A 23173-nucleotide genomic window follows, 5' to 3' on the forward strand; every position below is an offset into this window, starting at 1 on the left:
GGTGGGCTGGGCCCGGGACCTACCTTGGCAGGTCCTGCCATCTCCCTGCAGCTGGTGGCCAGGGGGACAGCGGCAGTAGAAGCCCCCCACGGTGTTGTAGCACTGGTCCTCGCAGCCCCCGTTCCCGTCGGCGCACTCATCCACGTCTGTGGAGGGAGACACTGGTGAGCGGTGGGGAGCCCCCCAGCCACGGCCCACCCCAAGCCCCAGACCCGAGAGGCCATAAGAGGGCACGGACCAGCAGAGATGGGCAAACCTCACTCCTGCACACAGACCCCACGAGAGGGGGACACCCTACGTGTCCATCCCGCAGCCAGGGAGGCACGCGCACCTGGGTCCCACCCAGGAAAAGCAGCCTGTCCTACAGCATTTGGGTGGGGGTGGTTTCGGGAAGGCCATGCAGAAGCGTCTTGGCCCAGGAGTGGGCCCTGCTCTCCCAGACAAGAGCGACACCTGCTTTTCTGGGTCCTCACAAGAACGGCCTATGCTCGTGTTCTGGTCCTGCAGTCAGTGTCCCAGGGAATCAAGCCCCCCCCCGCAACCGCTTTGAGGCCAGGAAAGACCCTCACAGCTGCCCCCAGACCTGCATCACTGCCCCACACACTCCTGGTTCCAGGACCTTATGGAGTCACAGCTGCCAACAGGGAGAGGGACATGAATAGGGTAACAGTGGAGGAGCAGTTCCCTCAGCCCCCCAGCACCCCCGTACCCCCGGCTGCCCACCCGAGGTCTGAGAGGGGCCCTATTCTCCTCCTGGCCTCTCAAGGCCAAAGGCTGAGCTCCCCCAGTGTCGTGGGGAATGTGACCCAGAGGCAGGCACAGACCATGCAGAGACCCCAAAGTGCCACAGGACACAAATGGTCAGGGGCCAGCGCGGCCCACAGGCTGCTGCTACTAGAAGCCCCAGTCCCTCCTGACCACGCAGGGAGCAGCCCCTCTCCCAGAGCCTCAGTGCTCAGACAGCCCTGTGCTGGCGTTCCCAGCCAGGCCAAGCCTCCCCTGATGGCTTCATCACCTCTGCCCCTGCCTGGGAGTGTCCCCACAAGACCCCAAGTCCAACTGAGGCCACAGCCGGCCACAATCCCACAGGCAGGGCTCTGGCCGGAACTCTCCTCGGGAGGGCTGGGAGGCAAGCGTCAGCCCAGGCCTGCAGAGGTTAAAGCCAGGAATTTTCTGGGAATTCCTAGAGAATGACACAGGATGAGACAGAGGTCGGCCCAGCGCAGGGGTCAGAGCTGGGGTGCCCGGGGCAGGAGTCAGGGTGGGACTGGGGAGACAGCCCAGCAGCCAGCCCTGTGGACGAGGAGTGCGCCAGGTGGGAGGGGCGCGGGGAAGTTCCGGCCCGTCCTGACCTCCGGCTGCTCAGTGGGGAACAGGGAGGGTGTGTGCCAGGCAGGCAGGCCGCAGACCCAGAGAGCTCCTTCTAGCTGCTGGCACACAGGGTCGACAGGGGCCTGGGCACGCATGGCCACGCAAGGGCACGGCACCCCCGCCAGCACCCCACCCTGACCCCACGGGCCACCACACACCCCAGAAAAAGGCCTGGGTGCTGGCCTGGCACCCGTGACGTGTACCGGCTTGTGGCTGCGTGTGTCGCTGGTAGGGCATCCCGGAGGCCCTCGGCTGCCCCCGAGCCCCGGGCAGTATGCCTCGGCTCCAGGACCCCCAGGAAGCCCCACGGGGCTCAGCGTCAGGCGGGCTGTCCGGCACCTGTCTCGGCCCACGGTTGGACTGCGCCACCCTCAGCACAGGGACAGGACCCCAGTAGTCTTGGATCTCCGTACCCGGCCCAGGCCAGCACACAGGGGGCTGCAGGACACCCTCGGCAAACACGGAACGAACATCACACTCCTCGAGAGAGACAGGAGGGTGGGGGGTGGGGGGCTGCCCCTCCCCCAGGTCCCTCCTCAGGCCACGGCGGCCCAGACTGCGCGGGACGTGATCCTGACCAGGGCCAGAGTCGGCGGGCTCCCCTCTGCCAAGCCCCTGCTGTGCACTTGGCTGGGGCTCGAGGACACAGGCAAGGGACCCAGCATCCTGAGCAAGGGGAGAGCATGGGAGATGAAGGGGACAGCGCAGAGGCAAGGGCCCAGGGAGGGTCACTGCCCCGCTTGAAGCCATTATCTTACAATTCCGCTGCACTCTTGGATAGGGCCGGCAGGTAGCGGTGGGTTCTGTGGGGATCCCAGGGTGGTCAGCAGCCCTGCCAGGAGCAGGATGAGGCCAGCGATGACCTCTCCCTGGTGCGGCAGCCAGGCCTGGGCAGGCATAGGCTGGGACCATGGGGCCAGAGGGAGGTGGGCAGCCAAGGGCCCAGAGCCCCTGCGTGGCCTGGGAAGGAAAGGTAGCCCCAGAGCTGGAAGGCCATCTCCCAGGCACTAGGCCCCAGCCTGGCCTCTGTCAGGGCTCCAGGTCTGCGCAGGGTTTCTGGAAGCAGATCCTGGGAAATGCAGGCCCAGGCCAGCACACTTCACAAACCTCACCAGTTGGCTCCTTGTAGAGGGACCCGTCCATCCACCAGTGACACCAGCATGGGGTGCACTGGGCCCCAGTGCCAGCAGATGACGGCCGGCAGCCCACACTCCTCTCTGCAGCCCAGGCCCCACTCGGCTCTGGGCTGGGAGGCATGGACCAGCGTTCCACTGGGGTGGGTCTCCCTGCCCTCCCCGCCCACGAAGCCAGTCTGGGGGTGCATCTCCCAGCCCAGCAGGCACCACACGGGCCCCTCCGACCAACAGGTCTCAGGGGTAGCCTGAGCCCAGGCAGAATCTGGAGGTCATAGGCCAGGTCCCAGCCCAGCTCTGAGCTGCTGGGAGACAATCCCTGGCCCAGAGCCGGGGCCCATGCAGATGCCGGCAGAGAGCGTGACTCGGAACCACGCGACCCCTAGACGCGGCCTCTCCCTCGAGTGGCGCAGCAGAGCCCCTCCCACAGGCAGGCATGGCAGCTCCCCACAGGCTCCGGCCTCCGTCCAGGGGTCCTGGGCTTCCTCCCAGTGCTGGGGTCACTGGACAGTGACCTTTTCTGGAGGGAGGCTGCCTCTGGCCCTCAAGCCAGGCCCCCGTGGGCATGTGATGCAGACGCTGACTCGGAAATGCTGGCCGTCCCTCGCTCCTCCTCCCCAAGCCCCTCCCCAGGCACCCCTACCCTCCCCAAAGCTGCCGGTGGTGGCAGAAGAGACGGGAACCAGGAGGCCAGGCTGTAGGACGGGGACGGTGCCCTGTTCCCTGCTCTCTCCACTCCGGGAAGACCCTTCCACCCACAGAAAACACTGACTCCCATAACAAGTGAAACAGTCGGCAACGGATCCAGCAATTCTGCTCAGGCTCACGTGCCCAGAAGACTTGAAGGCAGGACTCACACGGACACTCGTGTGTGAATGTCCATCACAGCCCAGGTTACAACGGCCAGAGCCAGGAACAATGCAATGTCCGGCACTGGACAAACGGTAAACACACCGGCTGCATCCACCACAGAAAATCAGCCACAGAGAGGAGCCCCTCGTGGGGCTGAGCCGCGGAGACGTTCCCCTTGGGGAAGGAGACCAGATGGCGGAGGCCGGACGCTGGGCGTCCCCCTGCGGGGACCATGCAGGGCAGGCCACTGCAGACCCAGAGAGCAGGTGGGTGGCCACCAGGGCTGGTGGACAGGTGGGCGCGCGGTATCCTCAGGGGCGACGAGCACATTCTGGAGCAAGTGGGGTGACACGTGCCCAAGAGTGCATGTGCTAAATGCCACCGCTTCGTTTACGTGACCTGAGAGTCACCTCAATTAAAACAAAGAAAAGCAGAAAAAAGCCCTCCTCCAGGCAGATCCCACAGCACACTTCTGCAGGGGTCTGTGTGAAAGGAAGGGGGGTCCAGGGCGGCCACCCTGCCAGGCAAGGGCTCCGAACGCCCTACCCTTTCCACTGACCAGCAACCAGGAACTGCAGTGAGAAGCCCTCAGACTGCCTCCCCTTTGCCAGGGTCCTGGGGAATGAGGGGGCCCATACCCCACAGCCTGTGTGCCCCCCACCAACCATCCCCCAGCAGCCTGGGAGCAGCGACGAGCTCTCAGGTCTACCATGAGGGCCAGCCCAGCCTGGGCTGGCCCATCGTTCATGGCCCACAGAGCCCCAGGAGGGAAGCAGGTGACAGAAGGCAAGCACATGGCTCCAGGCTCCCAAGTCAGGCTGCCCTGGCCACACAGCAAGGTGACCCCCCCACAGACTGCCAACTGCCCAGCCCACACGCAGCAGGGGCCCCACGACCATGAGCCTCCCACACACAGCTGGGACCTAGGCTGTCCCCCACCGGCTCTGAGCTGGAGGAGCCCTCAGGGAACAGGAGATACTGTCCCTAGCGCTCCCCCCCAACAGGGCGGGACAGGGCCCTCAGAGCCACACCTTCCTGCAGAACTGGCCTCAGTCGCCCCAGGCGAGCAGGCAGGGTAGGGCCACCAGGAAACCACCGTGTGGGGCCCCCCACCTTTCCAATCTTCACTGCTTCCAATCCACAAAGGAGACAGGACCTTGCGGGGCAGCCCCCGATGGAGGAGGGCAGTGCGTGTGTCCTGCCCACTGCTGTGCTCTGTCCAGCTAAGCCCCGACTGTACCCTGTGGCCCCTCACCCCTCCCCATCCTCCAGATGGACCCAGCTGCCCCTGCGGCCCTGGCCTAGGGTGGCAGGAACAGTGAGAAGGCGTGGCCGCTCTCCAAGGGTGCGGGGCAGCACCCCAGGACCCCAGCCTGACCATCGGGGCCCCGGATCCAGGCTGCCCTCCCCCGCCCGGGCAGCCCTGCACTCCCGAGCCTGCTTGTCCTCTCCCTTCTCACCCCTACTCCCAGCCTGAGACCCCCGTGAGGCCAGTGGACCCCAAGCCTCTCCCCCTGCCCCTGCCCTGCCTGACTGCTCTAGGTGGCCTGGTCAGAGCCCCCCCAGTTATTCCGGCGGGTGGAGGGGGCACAGCTCCTCAGCCCCGTGTCCCCCAAACACGTCCAGTCTCTGGTTGGACGTCTGTAGAAAGAAGCAGAGCGGGGAGGACAAAGGAACCCCTGCCCTGTCTGTGGGGAAGAGGAGGCCATGAGCACGGGGGTCTCACTCTGCATCACGAAGGCCCAGACTTCGCAGAGGAAGGCCCTGAAGCCCAAGGGAGGGGCCGGGGGCAGGGAGAGGCTGCACCTTGAATCTGTGGGACAGTCCGCCCGCATCCGGCCGGCTCACCCAGGCCTGGGGCTACCTGTGAGCAGCCAGATTCAGGAGGCACTGCCTGCCAAGGAGCCCGGGAACCCCCTCCCTGCAGCCAGGTGACCCCCAGAGAGGCAGGGGGGCCGAGGGAGGGCAGCTGGACCGCAGTCGGCCGCTCTGGGCTCCTCAGCGGCAGGCACGGGGGGCCGGTCTCTGTGTACCCTTCACGAAGAGCCGTGTGTGCAAGGGGCCTGGAGAGGGACCTCCCTGGGGGCTCCACCGCAGGACAGAGGTTCAACATTTGGGAAGAGGGGGCACCCGGGAGCCTCCCACAGCCAGCAAGCCAGAAGGCACCAACATGGGGACCTCCCCTCGGGTCGAGGGTGCATGTGTGTGGCTCGGGCCTGCCTTGCCTGTCTCCCCAGGAATGTCCCGCCCCCAGAGCCCAGCTGCACCCCCTTCCCTTGGGGAGCTGGGACAGTTGGGGCTCCCTGTGGGAGCTCGCCCTGCGGGCCCCTGTGCCTGCTCCCAGCCGCAACGGGTTTGGGCCTGCCGCGGGAGCCCGCGCAGAGTGGGGCGGAGCAGAGACACCCGCCCCACCCCGAGGGAGCCCCCTTTCCCGTGCACCTTACTTCCTGTCTTTGGCAGAGTTTCGGGCCCCCAAGACAGGTGATCCAAGGCCCTGTGGGGGCTCCAAACCAGCCTTGGGGGACCTTCATGCCCAGTGTAGGCCAGGTCACCGGGCCCCTGGCCCTGTCAGGGCAAAGCTGCAGAAGGGACTTGGCTCTGAGCCAGGAGAGCGGGAACTTCACCTAGAGTCAGGCAAGGGGGCCCGGGGGTCCTAGCTGCAGCCAGAGGTGGCCATACCATGTCCTGAGACTGCTGGGACAAAGGACCACCGCCGGGGAGCCTGACCAACGGAAAGGTATTGTCCCCCACCGTCCTGGAGGCCAGAGGTCCCGAATCAGCGTCCCAGAGCTGAAATCAAGGAGCCTCCTGAGGCTTCCTGCGCCCTTGCCGGAGGCCAGTGTCCCTGGCTGATGGGCACTGCCACACCCACCTCTGCACCCGGGCCTCCTCAGGAATTCGGAGGGAGCACCTCCTACCACCGGGGCATCCCCCGCCGAGCCCGATGCCCGAGATGCCAGAGGCTACAAGAGGCCCCTTCCGCGAGTCCGCTCCGTGCGCGCCAGAAGCTGGGCGAGGCAGCACCCGACTGTAGGGCTGAGGTCCCGCTGGCGCGGGTCCGGGCTGCCCGGGCCTCCCAGCCTCCGGGTGAACAAGACGCGTCACAAACCCCCCCTGTGCCCATTTCCTCGTCTCTAAGACGGGGGAGCTGTGCACGCAGTGGAGGGTGGCCAGGGCGACCCTGGGCAGGTGGCTTGGGGCTCGGAGAGCACGGAGGCACCAGCCACTCTTTAATTCCATTTGGGTAAAAACCGAGAGCCCAAAGTAGCACGGCCCCGGGGCCCAGGCCCACCGTGACCGGACCCTAGACCCCGACCCTCCACCACAGCCGCGCGGGCCTGTTACAGACACACGGAGACCCCCCCAGGGCTGCAGGGAATCTCTGAGCCCCCCACATTCTCCCAGCATGGTGCTGCCCCGCCGGGCACCTGCCTCAGCTTGTCCTGCCGCTCCCAGGACACATTCCCGCCCAGGCCAGGGCCAAGGACGGGCTTCCTGGTTCTGGGGAGGCGTGCACCAGGTGGGGCAGGGCGGGGAGCCGGCAGCCGGAGGCAGACCTACCCCAGGCCCTGGCTGAGGATCTCATCAGAGATCCCATTGCAGCCCAGGGCAGGGGGCTTGGCCATGGGCCCCTCTTCCAGGTGGGCTCAGCCCGTCAGATGGAGCAGCCGTCCCTGACCTGGGCACGGCGTGATTCCGGCTGTGCTGAGGGGCCATCATGCCTCTGCCTGGGGTCCCCTCCTGCTCCTGCCCTAGCCAGGAACTCCCAGGGTCAGAGTGGCTTAAGAGCCCACGGGTCACCTGGTCCTTTCTGTGCGTGACCAGCTCACCAATTCCCAGATGGAACTCTAGGCCCTGGGTCCAAAGAGACCCCCGTTAACCCACGGCGGGGGGTGGGGGGGCAGATAATGCCACACACATTTTATGGTATTGCCATGGTTACAGGCCAATCCAAAACATGTGCTAAATGGAATTAAGTTCACACAAGGAACCTCACCACCTGACTGTTCAAATATCAAGTTACAATCACCGTAACAATGACAGTTAGAAACCAGTGGCTCTGAGCAGGCGGACAGCGGGGGACCAGGCAGAGGGACAGAACCATCAAGCCGTCCCCGTCCATCCGCATGCTGAGCAATGACCAAGAACACACAGAAAGGCACAGAAGGAAAGCCAGGAGGCCAACCCCAACCCAGGAGCAGAAAGACACCCTCCGGACGGGGTCAGGCAAGGTCAGGCCTGAGGCAAAGAACGCGGGGTTCTTGCTTCCTTTTGGTCTGAATTAATAGATTTTATTTTTTAGAGAAGTTCAAGGTTTATGGAAAGGTTGAGCAGAAGTATGAAGAGTTCCACGGGCTGCCTTCTCCCCAAACACAGCCCCCACCCCCTACTCTGCACCCACACCCCACCTGTGCACGCTGCCACCCGTCCCCACGGCAGGCAGGACGGACACACCACCAGGAAGGCACGCTCACAGCTCGCCTGAGTCTCACACGTGGTGCTGGGCATTCTGGGGCTCTGACAAGCACGTGCACGCATGACAGTGTCGCAGGGAACGGCTTTGCTCCATCTGTCCACCTGTCCTCCCCCAGCCCTGACGACGACCATCTTTGTGCAGTCTCTGCAGCTTTGCCTTTTCCAGAATGTCCTGTAGCTGGAGCCACACAGCATGGCCTTTTCACACATGCTTGCGTCACTCAGCGATAGGCGTCTAAGAACACGCAGCTGTCCACGTGGTTTTGCAGGAGGACAGCCTGGGAGGCAGGGAAAGCTCCCTAGGTTCAAAGGAGTCCATCCCAGGGCCCATCAACCTCCCCCGCCGCCCCGTCCGTGGTTTCTAGGGAAACCATGGAAACCAAGAGGGGGTCGCCTAGAAACGGCAGACAGGCCTCACCCACTCTGGATTCCCAGGGTCACCCGGCAGTCCCCTCTGGGAGGTCAGAGGGACAGGTCAAGAGTGGGGGTACCTGGTTCTCCCTCTTCCAGGCCTCTCCCAGAAGATTCCGGGACTCAGCTCTTGGACCCCTATGTCTCCAAGGCCAGGCCCAGAGGTGGCCTGGGGTCAAGGAGGCTGTGAGGCTCCTTGCCCATCAGACACAACCTTGTCTCTGGCAAACAGGGGGTGCCAGGAAGGAAGAGGGCCTGCCAGCAGGAGGCCGCCTTCGGAAGGTGAGGTGGACACCATCCCACCAGGCAGAGGCCAACACTGGCTCTGGCCAGGAGGCAGTGGAAAAAGGAAGTTCGGGCTCCCAGCAGACTTTGGGGGGCCCTGTCGAAGCACAAGGGCCAGAGGTGGGGGGCTCTCAGCTGCCGCCCAGGCAGGGCCCTGAGGTGCGAGATGGGGTAGGGGTTTGGGCAAAACTGGAGACAAGGGGCCCCGAAGGCTCCCAAGCAGGCCTCCAGGGGCGAGGGACAGGAAGGTGTCGTTAAAGACACTGAAGGAAGTGGACGGAGCCGGCTCAGGGCCAGAAGGGCTCCCCCGCCTCCTGCCATCAGCCCAGGACACACAACGGCCTCCCTGACATCAGACAGAGTTTCTCTGTTTACCCTGAAAGTTATCGGGTCTGCTCTGTTTATACAAATCAGCTTTCAAATATGTGGGAATGGGGCTTTTTTTCCATTTGTTTCCCAGAAAACAAGACAAAATGTAAAAGGCCCAGGAGAGAGCCAAGAACATTCCTCGGTTCCCCAAATATCCAGGTCTCCACTCCCCCCGCCAGCGAGTTCCCGGGATGGCTCACGGCTTCGGCGGCCGTGGCTGCGCCCGTGACAGGGGTGAGGCTTAGGAAGGGCTGGTGTGGGCTGAGCCACGCACACCCTGAGCCGGGTCTTCTGTCTGCGTGAATATGTGAGCCTGCGTGCATGTGCTTGTGTGTGCGCCTGAATGTGTGCACGGGCCTCCATTGTGCACGCACGTGTGTGTCTGCCTGTGCACGTGTGCATGTGTGCACGTGTGTCTGCCTTGCACGTGCGTGCATGTGTGCACGTGTGTTTGTGCCTGTGCGGGCATTGTGTGCATGTGTGCGTGTGCACGACTCCATTGTGCACGTGTGTGCATGTGTGCGTGTGCGTGTCTGCCTTGTGCATGTGCGTGTGTGCGGTGCATGTATGCGTACGCATGTCTTATTCTGCGTGTGTGTACCTTGTGCGTGTGTGCACGTCCCTCCGTTGTGCACATGTGCGTCTGCATCGTGTGTGTGCACACGCGTACTGTGCATGTGTGCGCATGCGGGTACACTTGTGCACACTGTGCACGTTTGTGTCTCCTTTTGGACATGTGTGTGCAGGTCTCTCTCTGTCCCAAGAAGCCTGATTTCTGGACTTAGCCAGTCCACCCACAGCCAATCCAATCCCCTGCACAGTGGAGACCCGAGATCCATGCAACCCAGAGGCCTCGGAGGCCCTATCACCAGGCGTCCACCCTCTGGTCTGGACAACAGGATATGACACCCTCTTTGCATCTTGTTCAGTTTCTAGGCCACGATCAGGAAGGGCTGGCGGCTCTCAGCACCTCCCTGTTCTTCCCTGAAACAGAGCCTGGAACTCGACGCAGACGGGCTGGGGCCTCGCTGGGAGCCCAGCCACCCCGGAGGGGGAGTCCCGAGCTGGGCTCTGACACGGTGCTCGAAGCCTTGTCGGCCCCTCCTGCCTCCCTGGTGTGCAGCCCTGGGGCTGGACGCTCTTGAACCTCTGGTCAGCTGTGCACCTGGCCCGCCAGGAGCCCCTCAGCCAGGCCCGCCCCGGCCCAGACGCCAGCGGGGTCGGCAGCACTGGCCCTGGCCGGCCTGGAGCAGTGGCTGTGGCAGAGGGGAGGAGCTGGCCCCGCTCAGGCCTTACTCTCCCGCGGGCAGGCTCTCCAGAGAAGCATCCCACTGCCCACTGGGGACCTCAGCACCACCCATCTCTTACCTATACTCCTTGGGCCACACAAGGGTCCCGGCCCCAGCGGCCTCCTGCTCTGCCAGCCAGCTCAGCCCCCTGCCCAGCCCGGGCCCTTGCACAGTGAGCAGCACCCCTAGGCCTGCCCATATGTCACAGTTCCCCTGCAGGTGGCCTGTCCCAGCTGCCCAGACCCTCAGCAGACACGCACGGCCTCCCAGCTCCACAACCGCCTCTCTGCAGACCACTGGGGGACCTCGCTCGAGGGCAAGTCCCTGCGGGCGCCGGCATTGAACCCCATGCCTGATGCCACGCCAGGCCCAAGTTTCACGTTCCCTCCAGCACCTGAATCACTGTTCTGGCGACAGGAAGCCTGCCCCCTGCCCTGCACCTGCCCGTGGCAGCACTGGGCACACAGCGAAAGCCAGCAAGTACTGGCTGGAGGAGCCCTTGCTGAAAGAGGGAGGTGAAGGGTGGTGACCAGTTCTCCTGGGACTGGGGCACGAGTTCTCTGCTTCCTTCGAAGAGCCCTCCTCTGGCTCCCAGGATGCCTCCAGGAGGAGGGACGAGGCTAGTGCCTGCCCTACAGATGGGAGCACAGACAGGACAGGCCGACGTGGCTGCCTCGGCATCTGGAGCCTCGGGCCCTGCAGTGTCCACACCCTGCCCAGGCACGGGTGCACCCCCCAGGGCCCCGGGCAACAGCCCCAGGCCCGAGGGCACCTCCCTGGCACAGAGGACCAGACAGAAGCCGCACGTGTCCACTGGCCCTGGTCTCCGCGATGTCAGGAAAGGGGCCACGATGCTCTCCACACCACAGACCAGAGCCTGGGAAGCCTCTTTCCCTCACACCCACGCAGAGCTGGGCTCGCGGCACCCCTCCCCCAGCCTGTGCTGGCTCGCGGCACCCCTCCCCGGGCCGGGCCTGTACCGGCAGTTGGCCTTCTCTCCGCCCCTCACCGTCCGACCTCAAGCTCCGGCAGTCCTGGGGCCGGGCTCGCTCCACAGCGGTGCTCAGTCACCAGTGCCGAGTCACCCCCTGGCTGTGCCCCAGTGGACCCGCTGGGACTCGGGCCCTGCCTGGCCAACCCCCGCACGCTGGCCTTGCCCCCGCCCACCGACCCGCCAGGTCTCCCGGCTCACGGCTCACGTTGTGGTGAGTACTTAAGCCCTCGGAGCTGCAGTCCCCACCGATGCAGCCCCTGTCACTTCCACCCCTCCTGCCCCCTCCCTCACCCCTGTTCTCCCCAGTCACGCTCTCAACCCCACCCTCCAAGGCCATCCCCCCTCCTTCTCACCCAAGGCCCCAACTGGGTCCCATCCTCTTTCCTACGGTGTCCCTCAGGCCTCAGCAGCTGTCAGGAGTGACCCCAGGTGACACCAGCCATCACGGGGCTGGACCAGCTCAGGAGCCGCTGAAGAACTCAGGGACCTGAAATCCCAGGGGCCTGGTGCGGCCGCTCTGGCCTCTCTTCGCCACCAGAGGGCGCCAGTGCCCGCCCTGAGGCACAGGCAGGGTGGGCACCCACTTGGGCGTGCTGGGGCAGGAGCCCCTTCCAGGAGGGGGTCTGTGAGCCCTCCCCCTCCCCATGGCTGCTCCCTCGTGCCTTCCTGCTGCCCGCGGAAGGCTCTGGAAAGGCTGGCAGGGCTGGGGGATGCTGGGGGCACGGCTGGCTGGCCGGGGGTGGAGGGCCCCGTTTGCTAGGGCCTCCCACGTCCCACCACCCTAGCCTCTGGGCCTTCCTCATCCCGCCTGCAGAGCCCGGAGCCGGCGGAGGGCAGAGGTCAGCACGGAGAAGGGCAGGGAACACGGCCTGGCCTTGTATGGACATCTGCCCCAGGGGACACCACTCGCCTATCCTCCCATCCCAACAGCCTTGTGCCCTGGGGCCCCAGGACACCCTCTTCTTCCAGAAACCCGATCCCACCCACCACCCTCAGGGCCGCCTCCCAGGATCCCGGGGTAGCTGCCGCCCCAGTGAGTCCCACGGAAGAGAACAGGCTGTGAGCAGGGGCATGGGGGTCCAGGCTGTGGAGCCCCCTGTCCCTCACCCACTCTAACAGCACATGGAGGGCCCGGCAAGGACCCGGCCTGGGGCCTGCCCTCTGGGACACACAGGGAGGGGCCACAGCCAGCCTGCCTCCCCTTTGGAACACAATTCAGTCTGGAAGAGGAAGAGGCCTGGGCCAGACACTGTCCATCAGCCACCTCCGACCCCTGGGTCCTCAGGCCAGGGCGGCCTCCCCAACAAAACCAGATCCCTGCCCCACAGCATCGGGGCGAGGGGGACCAGGTCCCCACCCACCTGGAGAGATGGCCTGGGGGTCCAGGCAGCACTGCCAGGCTCGGGGCCCAGCTGCCCCCTCCCTGGAGCCTGGTCTCGGGAACGGGCAGCTTTAGCTCCTCCACGTGGACTGTGGACTGGCCGGCCGGCAGACGGGGGACTCTGACCGCGTTCCGCAGCCCCACGTGAGCCAGCCCCACTGCCCCAGCCCGGCACTCAGGTCGCTCCCAAAGACAGCCCTCCAGGCTGGGCCCCGCAGCCCCATGTGTTCCACCCATCGTCTGCCCCCCCATGGGAAGCAGGGGTGTCCGTGGCCTCAAAGGGCTGGGGGGGTACAAGCCTCCGGGCATTCCGACAGTCTGAGCGCCCAAGTCAGAGGGGCCACACTGCCCAGACCCTCCCTGCACAATCCTGACGCTCCCCGGGTGCGCACAGGAGGCCCTTCCCGACAGCTCTGGGTCCCGCAGCTACATCCCGGGGCTGGCGGGGCAAAGGCGGGCCGTCCTCTCGCCACAAAGCACAGAAGGGCCAGAAACCTTGGCGCCTTGCCCCTCACGCAGGAATCCGGACAGCTCCACCTGTTCCCAGGACACAGAAAACGGGACGGCCCACAGGGCTGTAAGCACAGTAGCCAGCATGGCCTACCCCCACCCTGTGCTCACAGCTGCCAGGGGACACACAGGCCGCCCCGCTCAGCCCTGCGCCACGTCACCCCAAGACAGGACAGACAAGAGGACTGCCACCGGGCTCGGAATGCTGCCCCCCGAGGACCCCACCTAGTCCCATAGCCTCGGCAGGGCCGTCCCAACTGCAGGGACCCCACATGTAGCCCAAAAGAGAGATGGGCCATGCGAGCTCCAGGTGCCCCCACAGCGGACATGCTGTCCCCACAGGGGCTGAAGAGAAAGTTCCTTGCCCAGCGCCAAGTACCCGGCCAGCACCAGCGACCTCCTCCCCAGGACACCGCCCCTCCCTTCCTGTGGGGCTTTGTCGACCTGGCAGTGCCTAGAGACGCTGGCCCCAGAGCACAGCTGCTCCTAGGAGGTGGTGTCTGTCCTGGACCCAGCCCAGAGCCAGCCCGGGTCCACCCCCACCCCAGCCTGCCCTGCCCTCAGTCTGGAGGAGGCCCCTAGACGGGGGCAAACACAGCCCAAGAGGACTGGCGGTGAACGGGCCGGCACGGGGCCCCCGCACCGAGACCCTGAAGTGATGGTGGTCCCGCAGGTGAGGGAAACCAGGACAGGGAGCCAGAATTCTGCGGCCGAGCCCAGCCCGCCTGCCCCACGGTGCACAGACACCTGCGGGAGGTCCCCTGGAGACCTCAGCTCCCACCCCTGTGCCCCCGACCTCTGGGACGACGAATCTGGAATCCCAGAAAGGCCCAGCGCCCTCCATGGTCACACAGGCTGCTGCCCTTCACCAGGCCCCCAAGCCAGGCCAGCACCGGGCAGAGCCGTCTACCCCGCACCCCGGGCAGGACACAGCCCAAGCACGCACGGGGCACAGGACGGAGATGTTTGGTGCACGAGGTGTGGAGAGCCTTTCTCCTGCTGAACAAGTCCTGTCATGGGTTTGCTGCAAAACTCGCCCGTCTTTGTCCCTGAGCAGAAAAGGCAATGCCCGTCCTTGGAAGGGAAGCCACAGACTGTGAGCACGAAGCCAGCCCATTGGAAGGCCAGGGCCATGCCGGGAGGCGTCAGGCGGCCCAGGGAGCTGGGAGAGTGGAGGTTGCGTGCAAGGGGCAGGCCCGGGAGCTCCGGCCCTTCTGTCTGTGCACGCTCCGCGTCTGGGCTAGGCCAGGAAGTCCCCCTGCCAGGAACTGGGGCCAAGCACCCAGAAGTCCAGCGTCCAGGAATCTTCCAAACTGTCCAGTCAAACCGAGTGGTCACGGGACCACCCTATTCCTCTGCCACTGGGGCTCGCAGGCCCATACACGCAACACCCACTGCGGTTTGCTTCGGGTCGAGGGTCCCCAGGTCAGGGCGGCCACGTCCGCCGGGGAGGGCTCGGATATGTGGGATGCCTGTGCCCTGCCCTGCTGCATTCTGGCCTTGACACTGCCCTGCAGAAAGCCAGCACGAGGCAGGACGGGCAGCTGCACGGGGCTCAGTGGGGAAGTGGCCTTCTCCCTCCTGAGACCTCCAAGGACCCCAAGGTGGAACCCCAAGAGGTGGGGCGATCCCTGGGCCCCCACGGAGACCGAGCCAGGCAGCAGCCCCCTGGCAGCCAGGGTGGCCGGAGGCACCCCTGCCCACCACCTCCCCTCCCACAGTAACGGCCCTGTTATCAGCTGGCCTGGCTCCGCGTGATGCTGCCCAGGCCCCATTTCGACCCGGGCACAGAGGGCCAGGCCCTGCTCTGGAATGCCGGGAGCCGCCAAGACCCAAGAGCAGACCCAGGATGCCGACGCCAGACCTGCCGGCAGACCCCTCATTAATTATCCAGCCTGGATAGGGAGCCAGGCACGAGCCCCAGGAATCCTAAAAACCAGCTATCAGCACGTTTCCTAGGATTTGCCCCCGGAACAGCTAGGCCTCCGGGCGGCGCGTGCTCGGACGGGTGGAGTGGACCCGGGGCCGAGGCACCCTCCAAGCTCCCAGAAAGCAGCCCAGGGTCCGGGGCTCGCCCAGAGCTGCTCTGCCTGCCACCTTGGGTCTCCCTCTGCAAGGTGTGAGGGAGCCGCTGGGCGGGGAGCCAGGGATGTGGCCCGGTGGAGGGCTCAGCCCCTAAGGAGGCAGAGGCAGGCCCAAAATGGGCTCCCGAGCCCAGGCAGGGCTCCTCCGGGAACGCAGGCCCTGAGGTGAGGTCCCCAGCGACAGCTCAGTGGATGGCTTCGTTTTATTGACTCATGAAGGCTCTGATCGCCGGGTGCTGGGCATGAGGGGTGAGCCAGAGACCCCCAGAGGGGCAGCCCACTGGGGCAATGAGAAGGGGCCCAGCACGGTGGGGACCTCATCCGGGAGGCAGCCAGGCCGGCAGGAGGGGAGGGAGGACCCCCCACGGCTTCCTAAGCAAGTTCCTTCCACGCGTGTAAGTCCTTGCTGGGCTGTGAGGGCCTCCCTCACGTCTAGGCCGAGAGTCCCCAAGTGCACGGACCCCCTACATTGCCCCAGCACCCCCGGCCCCATCCAGCTACCTCTGCTGACCCGGATCCCTGTCCTTCGGGCACCCACTGGGCCACCACGCCAGCCAGGAGCGCCCTTCCGGGCAGACAGCTGCCGTAGAGGCCCTCATCCTCCGCTCCCCTCCCCCGGTGGAGAACAGGGGCAACGAGGGCCTGAAAGACGCAGGAGGGCTGGGGCAGCCTCTGTGCAGAGCGGGGGTCCCTAAGGGCCGGGGGCTGGGCAGCCCGCCCCGCTCGGCATGGCCAAGCCATCCGTCTGTCCAGACGGAAAGTGCTGAGCCATCAACCGGCCAGCTGGGTTCCAGAAGACGAGGCTCTGCGGCTTCTGGGAACGGTGGGCAGCTGCAGGCTCTGCTCGGCCCAGTGGGCCTCCGGACAGAAGTCTGCCAGAGCCCAGGAGAGGGCCCTCGGCCCCAAACACACCGGAGGGAGCCCCTGTGCCAGAGCCTGTCTGCCCCGAGGTCATGCCGGTCTGGAGACCCCCACAGGGTATGGCGCCGACAGACCCCAGACGCCACCCAGTGGGGCCACCACGAGCGTCCAGCCCGGTGCAGTGAGTCCAAGAGTTGGCCAGCACTGAGCCACCACTGACCCCAGCAACTCAGGAATGGCCTGGGCTCCGTGTCCCCATCTATAAAATGGGCAAGCAACCAGCCCGTCCAGCGTCCACCCCAGGACCGCCCTTGTAGTCCAGGGGAGAGCATGTCACAGAAGAGTGTGGGTCATCTTTGGGGAGGGGGGCACAGAACAGTGCGGCTGAGGCAGGCAAAGGACAGATTCACGGTATCCTTTCGGGAGACCACCCGGAGGATGGGGCGGGGCCTCGAGCCTGGGGCAGCCTGGGGACGGGAGGCGCGGAGGGCTTGTCCTCCAAACCTGAGCCTCAGCCCTGCCTGGACAGTAGCCCCACTTGGGCAGGGGCCCCTGAGCTCCTCACTCACCAAACGGGCAGGCGGGGCAGCATCGCGGACCCCCGCTCCCAGGAGGGTCTGCCCTTGGTCCTCCTGCCTGTAGTCGGAGAGTAGGAAGCCCCCGACTCTGGAGTCCGTCCTGGGAAGGCCCACAGCCCCACAGTGCACGAGGCAGGCCCAGAGGCCACAGTCATCCCAAAAGACCGAGGCGCCCCTGTGGTTGGGTGCGGGGGAAGGTCAAACCTGGAAGCTGAGTGATTCACTGTGTGAACACAAACGCCCCCGGAGTCAGCCACGTTGAAACTGCGGCTCCGACTCTGCGCACGGCCACTCTCGGCCGACCTAGACAGGCTGTCGGCAACCCCACCACGGCCCTGCAGGGACGTGGCCCGGCCCGCCAGCACGATGGCCCTGCAGGGACGTGGCCCGGCCCGCCAGCACGATGGCCCTGCAGCAGCCACACCCGGCCCCGCTGACTGCCAAGGGCAGCACGACGGAGGCCAGAGGGCAGAGTCAGAGCCACCACTCACCCCTCCATCTGACGCCCCAGGCCTTGCCCTCCCAAGGGCCAAGGCGCCCCCAGGCCAGGCAGACACCCCCTGCCCCCTCCTGCAGGAAAGCGAGGCTGTGGAGATTTCGGGAGCTGTCTTCGAAGGAAGGCTTTCGTGCAGCTAAAGCAGGGTGCGTGTCCGCTCAGGCTGGACGTGGAGCACAACCGGCCACCCAGGTGCGGGAGAGCCACGCACAGCGGGCCACCTCGGGCTTGGCTTTTCTGATTCCCCGGAGAGCCCACTGAGCTCCTCGAAGGCTGGACCCTGAGGACAGCTTCCCAGGGAAGCCCAGGTGCTCACAGGGGTGCCCCCAGCTGCGGGGTCAGCAAGCACCCCGCTCCTGATGGCCAGCAGGACCCTCGAATGGCCCAGCCACACCATGCGGGCACAGGGAAGGGCACAGGGAACCTGGAGTCTGGGGGGATGGAGGTCAGAGGCAGATGGGGACAGGTTAGCCCGTGACCACACCCACGGGACAGTGACTGAGCTGCTCCGAAGGACTCAGGCCAGGCGAGGGCCGCTGTGGCCGCCGGCTTCGGGACGGCAATGCTGCAGCAGGTGGCAGGAGCCCACGGGTGCTGGAACTGTGCCCCCGGCCCTTCAGGGGCGGGCAGCGCTGGCTGCCTTCCCCACCCCCACCTCCATGAGGCCCAGGCTCCCGGAGCAGCAGCAGCTCCCAGGCCTGGTCACAGCGGCTGGCCGAGAGCCACCTTTGGTGGCGTCTGGTCCTCAGGGCAGGGGTCAGGCTCCCACCCTCGGACACAGGGGCAGCGCCGCAGGGAGCCGGGAGGCCAGCTCCCTCTCCATTGAGACATAATCCCAATTTAGAAACAGAGCCGCCCTTGAGCCCGGGGGGGGGGGGGGGGGGGGGGGTGCCTCGGACAGCGGGGTCTGCCTCCTGTCCCCAGGCCCTCAGGGCCAGCCGCCTGCCTCTACTTCTCAGAGCAGCCGCCTCCAGCCCCACCCAGGGTCCCCCACCCACTGGCTTCCTGCTCAGAAGGCAGGACCCACCAGAGCATAGAGGCTCCAGGCAGGACCTCAGACCTCGGTCCCTGCTGGGCTGGCGTGGGGGGTGGGGAGCAGGTCACGCTGGGTCCCCCGGGGCACCTGTTGGGCCAGCCCCAAAGTGGCCGTCCTGACTTCATGTCTTCCACCGGCCCAGAGAGGGCGGCCAAGGGCCCTGGGGGTTCCAGGCTGACCCTTCATCTGCAATCCCCACCCAGGCCCTCCAGGCTGACTCACTCTCTCCTCTCCAAGGCTCTGCTCTAGCCTCTCTTTCATCTGGAAACCCCACCCTGAACCATCTGCACCTCCCCAAACCTTCCCCAGCCCACAGGCCCACCTCCTCCAGGAAGCCCTCCAGGCTGCCCAGCTCTCTGCTCAGCTGAGAGTCCTGAGTCCCAGAACTGCCTCAGAGACCTACTCAACCCACCCATCTTACAGGTGAGGACACTGAGGCCCAGAGGGGAACCAATGACAAAGCTTCTGGGACCAAGAAGCTACCAGAGATAACCCAGACCTGAGTTCTCCACCTGCTTGTGTCCCATGAGGTCAGGTGAGATCGAGTCCCAAGACAGGACTGGCGGCCCCGTCATGGTGCACAGCTGGGTTGAGAGATCGTACACTCCTAGGGCTGTGTCTCCTGCCCGTTTTTCCTTTAAAGACCCCGTGACGGCAGCCAGGCAGCCCGCGTGTGGGTGGCCGGGGGGGCATCTACCGCTCACTAGGAGCACACACGTGTGACCTGGGTACCGAAGGGGGACAGAGCTGTGCTGTCTGCGGGTGCAAACCTCTCCCAGTGGATGGACAGGACCCCAGGAGCCCATGGGTCAAAGGCTTCCCGTGGTGCACAGCCCTCCTCTGCTGACTGCGGGTGTTGGGCCACGGGCGGGGGGGGGGGCATTCGTCCGCAGGGCGTCCCCACCCCAGGCCCCTGGACGGAGCTCGGGCAGGCGGCGCAGGCAGTTACCCCAAGAGCCTGGGACAACCCAGGCCACCAGATCACCCACTCTCAAGCCCGCAGGCCCAGCAGACCTGGCCTAGGGAGAGACAGCGCTGCCAACCCCCTCTCCCACAGGGGCGCTGGGCCTCACCTGTGCCGACCCCTGGGACGCGCAGAAAACCACTCTCCCTCCCCACCTGACACATGGAGTGACCAGGGTCCAGGACACTGCCCAGGGTCACGCGTACATGACACGGAAGCTAGTTCTGGCAGCACCAAGGGGGGCCGAGCCCTGCACACTCGGGCCCCCACCCTGGGCTCTGCCAGCACAGACCCCCTTTGTGTCGCTGCCTTCCGCCTTCCTGGAGGGGGATGGGGCGGGGGGAGGTGGAACAAAGGGCTAAGCCACCACCTCCCCCACAGGCCACAGCCCCCGGGAGGGGGGCAGGCAGAGGAGGGGCTCTTCCTAGGGGCCCCCTCCCCCTCTGCACTCCAAAGTCAGCCCAGCGGGATGCCTCCCTCCCCACATGCTTTGATTCAAATGAAAGAATTTGGGGGAACCAGAAAAAAATATGGCTTTTATTTTCAAAACTGGAATCAATTATAATTGGGGGGTTGTTAAATATTCCCAACTGGACTGAAGCCTGTGCCCGCCTCATCCAGAGCCAGATGGAGAGACGGGAAGGTGGTGCTGTCGGGGTGCGGGCGGGGGCACGGGCAGGGGCGCCCCTGCACACGCAGCCCTGCACACACAGCCCTGCACACCCATCCCTGAACACCCGCCCCTGCACACCCGCCCCTGCACATGGGGCCCTGCACACCCGCCCCAGCACACCCACCCCTGCGCAACAGGCCCTGCACGCCTGTCCCGGTACACCCACCCCTGCGCAACAGGCCCTGCCAGCCCACACACCCCACCCAGCACACCCGCTCTGCACTCCCCACCCAGCACACCCACCTCTGTACAACCCACCCTGCGTACCCAGCCCTGTCTGTCTAGCCTACACAGTGAGCCCTGGATGTCCAGCCTTTCTTCCAGGAGACAGCACCCAGGAGGACACCCAGCAGCTGCCGCCCGCCAAGGGGCTCAGGGTCCTAACGTCAGGAGGTCCGGCTGAGGCACCAGGACATGGGGCAGGGGCCCCCCAGCATCTGGAGGGCTCTCGACAGCAGGCCTCACTCCATGGCCCAGGCCTCGGTCCTCCCAGCCCACGGAGCCCACGAAGAAGCAGGATAGAGGAACCAGCTCAGCCAAGAACCTTCCTGCTAACAGAGGGCATTGGGTACGCAAGCGCAGTCGCCTGACCACTTCTCCAATCCTCAGCACCCCAGCGGCCGGCCCCCGTCTCAGAACCCAGGGACCCAGCCGCTCCCAGGACCCCTGCCCTCGGCCCATGCTGGAGACAGAGGGCAGGCCACCACAGGGGGACACACAGGGACCAGCCAGCGGGCAGGGTCCCCTGTGCAAGCAGGGGGCCTCCTGTTCCCCACAATTAACTGATACCCGCCCCCTTCCCGGCTGCCCGCTGGGCTCCAAGGCACTGGAGCGTGGCGCAGGACGTCCGCCCCGGCATCCACCTGGAAGGAGGCCCAGCTGCTCGCCCGGAGCAGGTTCAAAGCCCCGGAAACTGTCTGGGGGTATTTCATTTCAGCGGGCGGCATGGCCTGCGCCTATCCCGACGGGACCCTGAGAGCTCCGTGCTCACTGAAGACACTGGACAAAGCAGGAAACCCCAGCGAAATGCTCACGCTTCCCCATCCCCAAGAACTCAGGAGGAGCGTCTGTGGGGCCTCCTGACTTCCCATCTGCTTGTGCTCCTCTTTACAAAAACGCAGTCAGCCCGGCGGCCCCTCGAAGCCAGACGCCCCGCCCGGAACCCAGTCAGTGTCCCCCGTGGGCACAGCCCCCAACATGGCACGACTTAGCTGAAGACCCCACGTCCGGGCACCGAGCCCCCAGCCCAGAGCGGCACCCGCCAGCCGCCAGCTCCCGTACCCCCCGGTCAGCGCCAGGATACGTCCCCCCGGGAAGGGCCAACTGGCCCGGCTGATAATTTCCTTTCTCGTGCGCTTTCTCTTCCCTTTAAAAACCTTTCCTTTCTGCGAGATGGGTTTCTGCCTGACTCGAGTCAGTTAATAAAGCCAACGAGGTTTCGAAAATTCACTCCGTTGGGTTTCTGTTCAAGTGCGGGCAGCATAGACGGGTTTCGGTGACGTATCGATTTACAGAGGTGTCCGGTTTCCCCAAACCAGCCGCCTCCAGTAGGGCCCAGCACACCCCCGCGTCATTCATCGTGAAGGACGCCAGGGTCCCCAGCACGGCAGGAGTGCTGCTTAGAGACGCTGGGCCAGGCCACTTCCCAGCTGCCCAGCACCCCAGGCAGCCCCTGCCCATCTCTCTGGAGGGCACGACTGGCGGGGGCGGGGGGGGCTCTAAGATGACGGCGTGCAGGGCATCTGTGGGGAGAGTCCCAGGGTTGCCCCCCCACCAGCAAGGTCAGACAAGCCGCAGGAGCAGGGCTAGACGGTGGAGGGGAGAATGCCCAACCGTCCACTCACCATACTGGCAGCGGGGGCCCTGGAAGGCTTGGGGACAGTAGCATAGCTGGGCTGAGCCAGGCATGCAGTGGCCACCGTTGAAACAGATGCCAGCGCTGCAGTGGGCTGTGGAGAGAGGAGAGAAAGCGTGAGAGGACGGGCAACAGCCCAGGGGCAGCCACAGCCCACCCATAGGACACAGTGTCCTTGGGGACCCTAGCCCATGTCCCCCAAGAGGCAAAATCCCAGGCTGGACAGGACCCAGAGCCCCGCCACAGAGAGGACAGCCCTCCTCCCACGGAACCCCAGACTGCACCTTGAGAGCTGAGCCCCGAACCCTGGGGGATGGGGGCATCACCCAGGCCGGCAACCCCGACCCTGCCGTCGGGTCACCGGTCCCAGCTCTGTTCTGTCCTGGGTCACACACTGGCACTGCCACCAGAGCCTGAAGTCCCCCCTTTCATTTTCTCGAGGAGGTGGGGAGGGAGATGCGGCAGGGGAACAGCCCACCGCTGAGGACCCCAGCCCTCCTGCTCACGCCCGAGGGTGCCAACCATCGTCCCTAGGAAGGACAATGCCGGAGCAGGCCAGCAGAGCCCGGAAGGAGGGATGGAAGGAAGGTTCTGGGCTGGGGCGGGCAGGCCCCCTCCTACCTCTCTAGAGGAGACCCCTGCCCCCAGACCGTTCCCCACACTTCACCCCACTGGGCAGGAGGCTGCCCACCCATGGCGTGGGGGCCAGTGAACCCCATCGTCCCATCGCAGCAAAAGTGTGAGGGGTGGGAAGCTGCCTGTCCACGACACTAGGCAGGAAGCCCCCAAGGACCCAGCAGCCCCAAACTGCCCGCCAGCCCCATCACAGCGAGGACCCCGACCCTGGCTGGCCCGGGTACCCCAGCACCCATTTCCTGGCCCTGCAGCTGCCTCCCATCATATCCCCACGCACAGGGGTGTACGGTCAAGGCGGGAGACTGGTCCCCCACCCTGGGACCCCACCAGCCTGGCCCTGAGCCCGGAGGCTTCAGGGGTGCTCACTGGGTGAGGGGCTGCTCGGCACAGTGACTACCCCCAAAGCCTCCAGGAGCCTGGTGCGAACCATGAGCTCAGTGACTTCATGGGTCACTTCGTGGGTCCCACCAGGAGCAGGAAGAGAAACTCCAGAAGGCGGGAGGCCTACCAGAGGGCTGTTGGCCCAGCACATGGGTCCAGGCAGCCTTCTGGGATGGACGCTGCGCTTGGTAAGGAAACGGAGGCTCAGAGACAGGCGGCACATGGCCCCAGGCCACACAGCCCGTGAGCAGGGACCGGGCCCCAGGATCCTCTGCGTAGAGCCTGGGGTCAGGAGGGCCCTCTGTGGAATGCTTCCTCCTCCCTGTCCCCTAACTGTGGCCGCTGTCCCGGTGTTGGGGGCAGTGCTCCCCCTTGCTCCGGCCCCCCTATGAGTGAACTCCCGGCCTCCTCCCTCCAGCCCCACACCTGCAGCCGGACAACGTGTCTGAAGTGTGCAGGAGTGGGGGGTTGGGGGTGAAATAGCGCCACAGGGATGTGGGGAGGACATGCATGGTGACCCCGGAGCCCACACAGGGAA

The 23173-nt window shown here is 65.6% G+C and overlaps 1 protein-coding gene across 1 annotated transcript in view; it reads right to left on the bottom strand.

Moving 5' to 3' along the window:
- Positions 1-23173, bottom strand: part of MEGF6 (multiple EGF like domains 6) — an 81737-nt gene that overhangs the window by 41620 nt on the left and 16944 nt on the right. Inside the window, exons 4-5 of the mRNA XM_032863218.1 lie at positions 21608-21712; positions 24-146 (exon numbers count right to left, since the gene is read on the bottom strand). Coding sequence (XP_032719109.1) covers positions 24-146; positions 21608-21712 — 228 coding nt within the window. The remainder of the gene's footprint in view (positions 1-23; positions 147-21607; positions 21713-23173) is intronic.

This window comes from Lontra canadensis, unplaced genomic scaffold (assembly GCF_010015895.1).
Source record: "Lontra canadensis isolate GAN:19392208 unplaced genomic scaffold, GSC_riverotter_1.0 scaffold25, whole genome shotgun sequence".
Lineage (NCBI taxonomy): Eukaryota > Metazoa > Chordata > Mammalia > Carnivora > Mustelidae > Lontra > Lontra canadensis.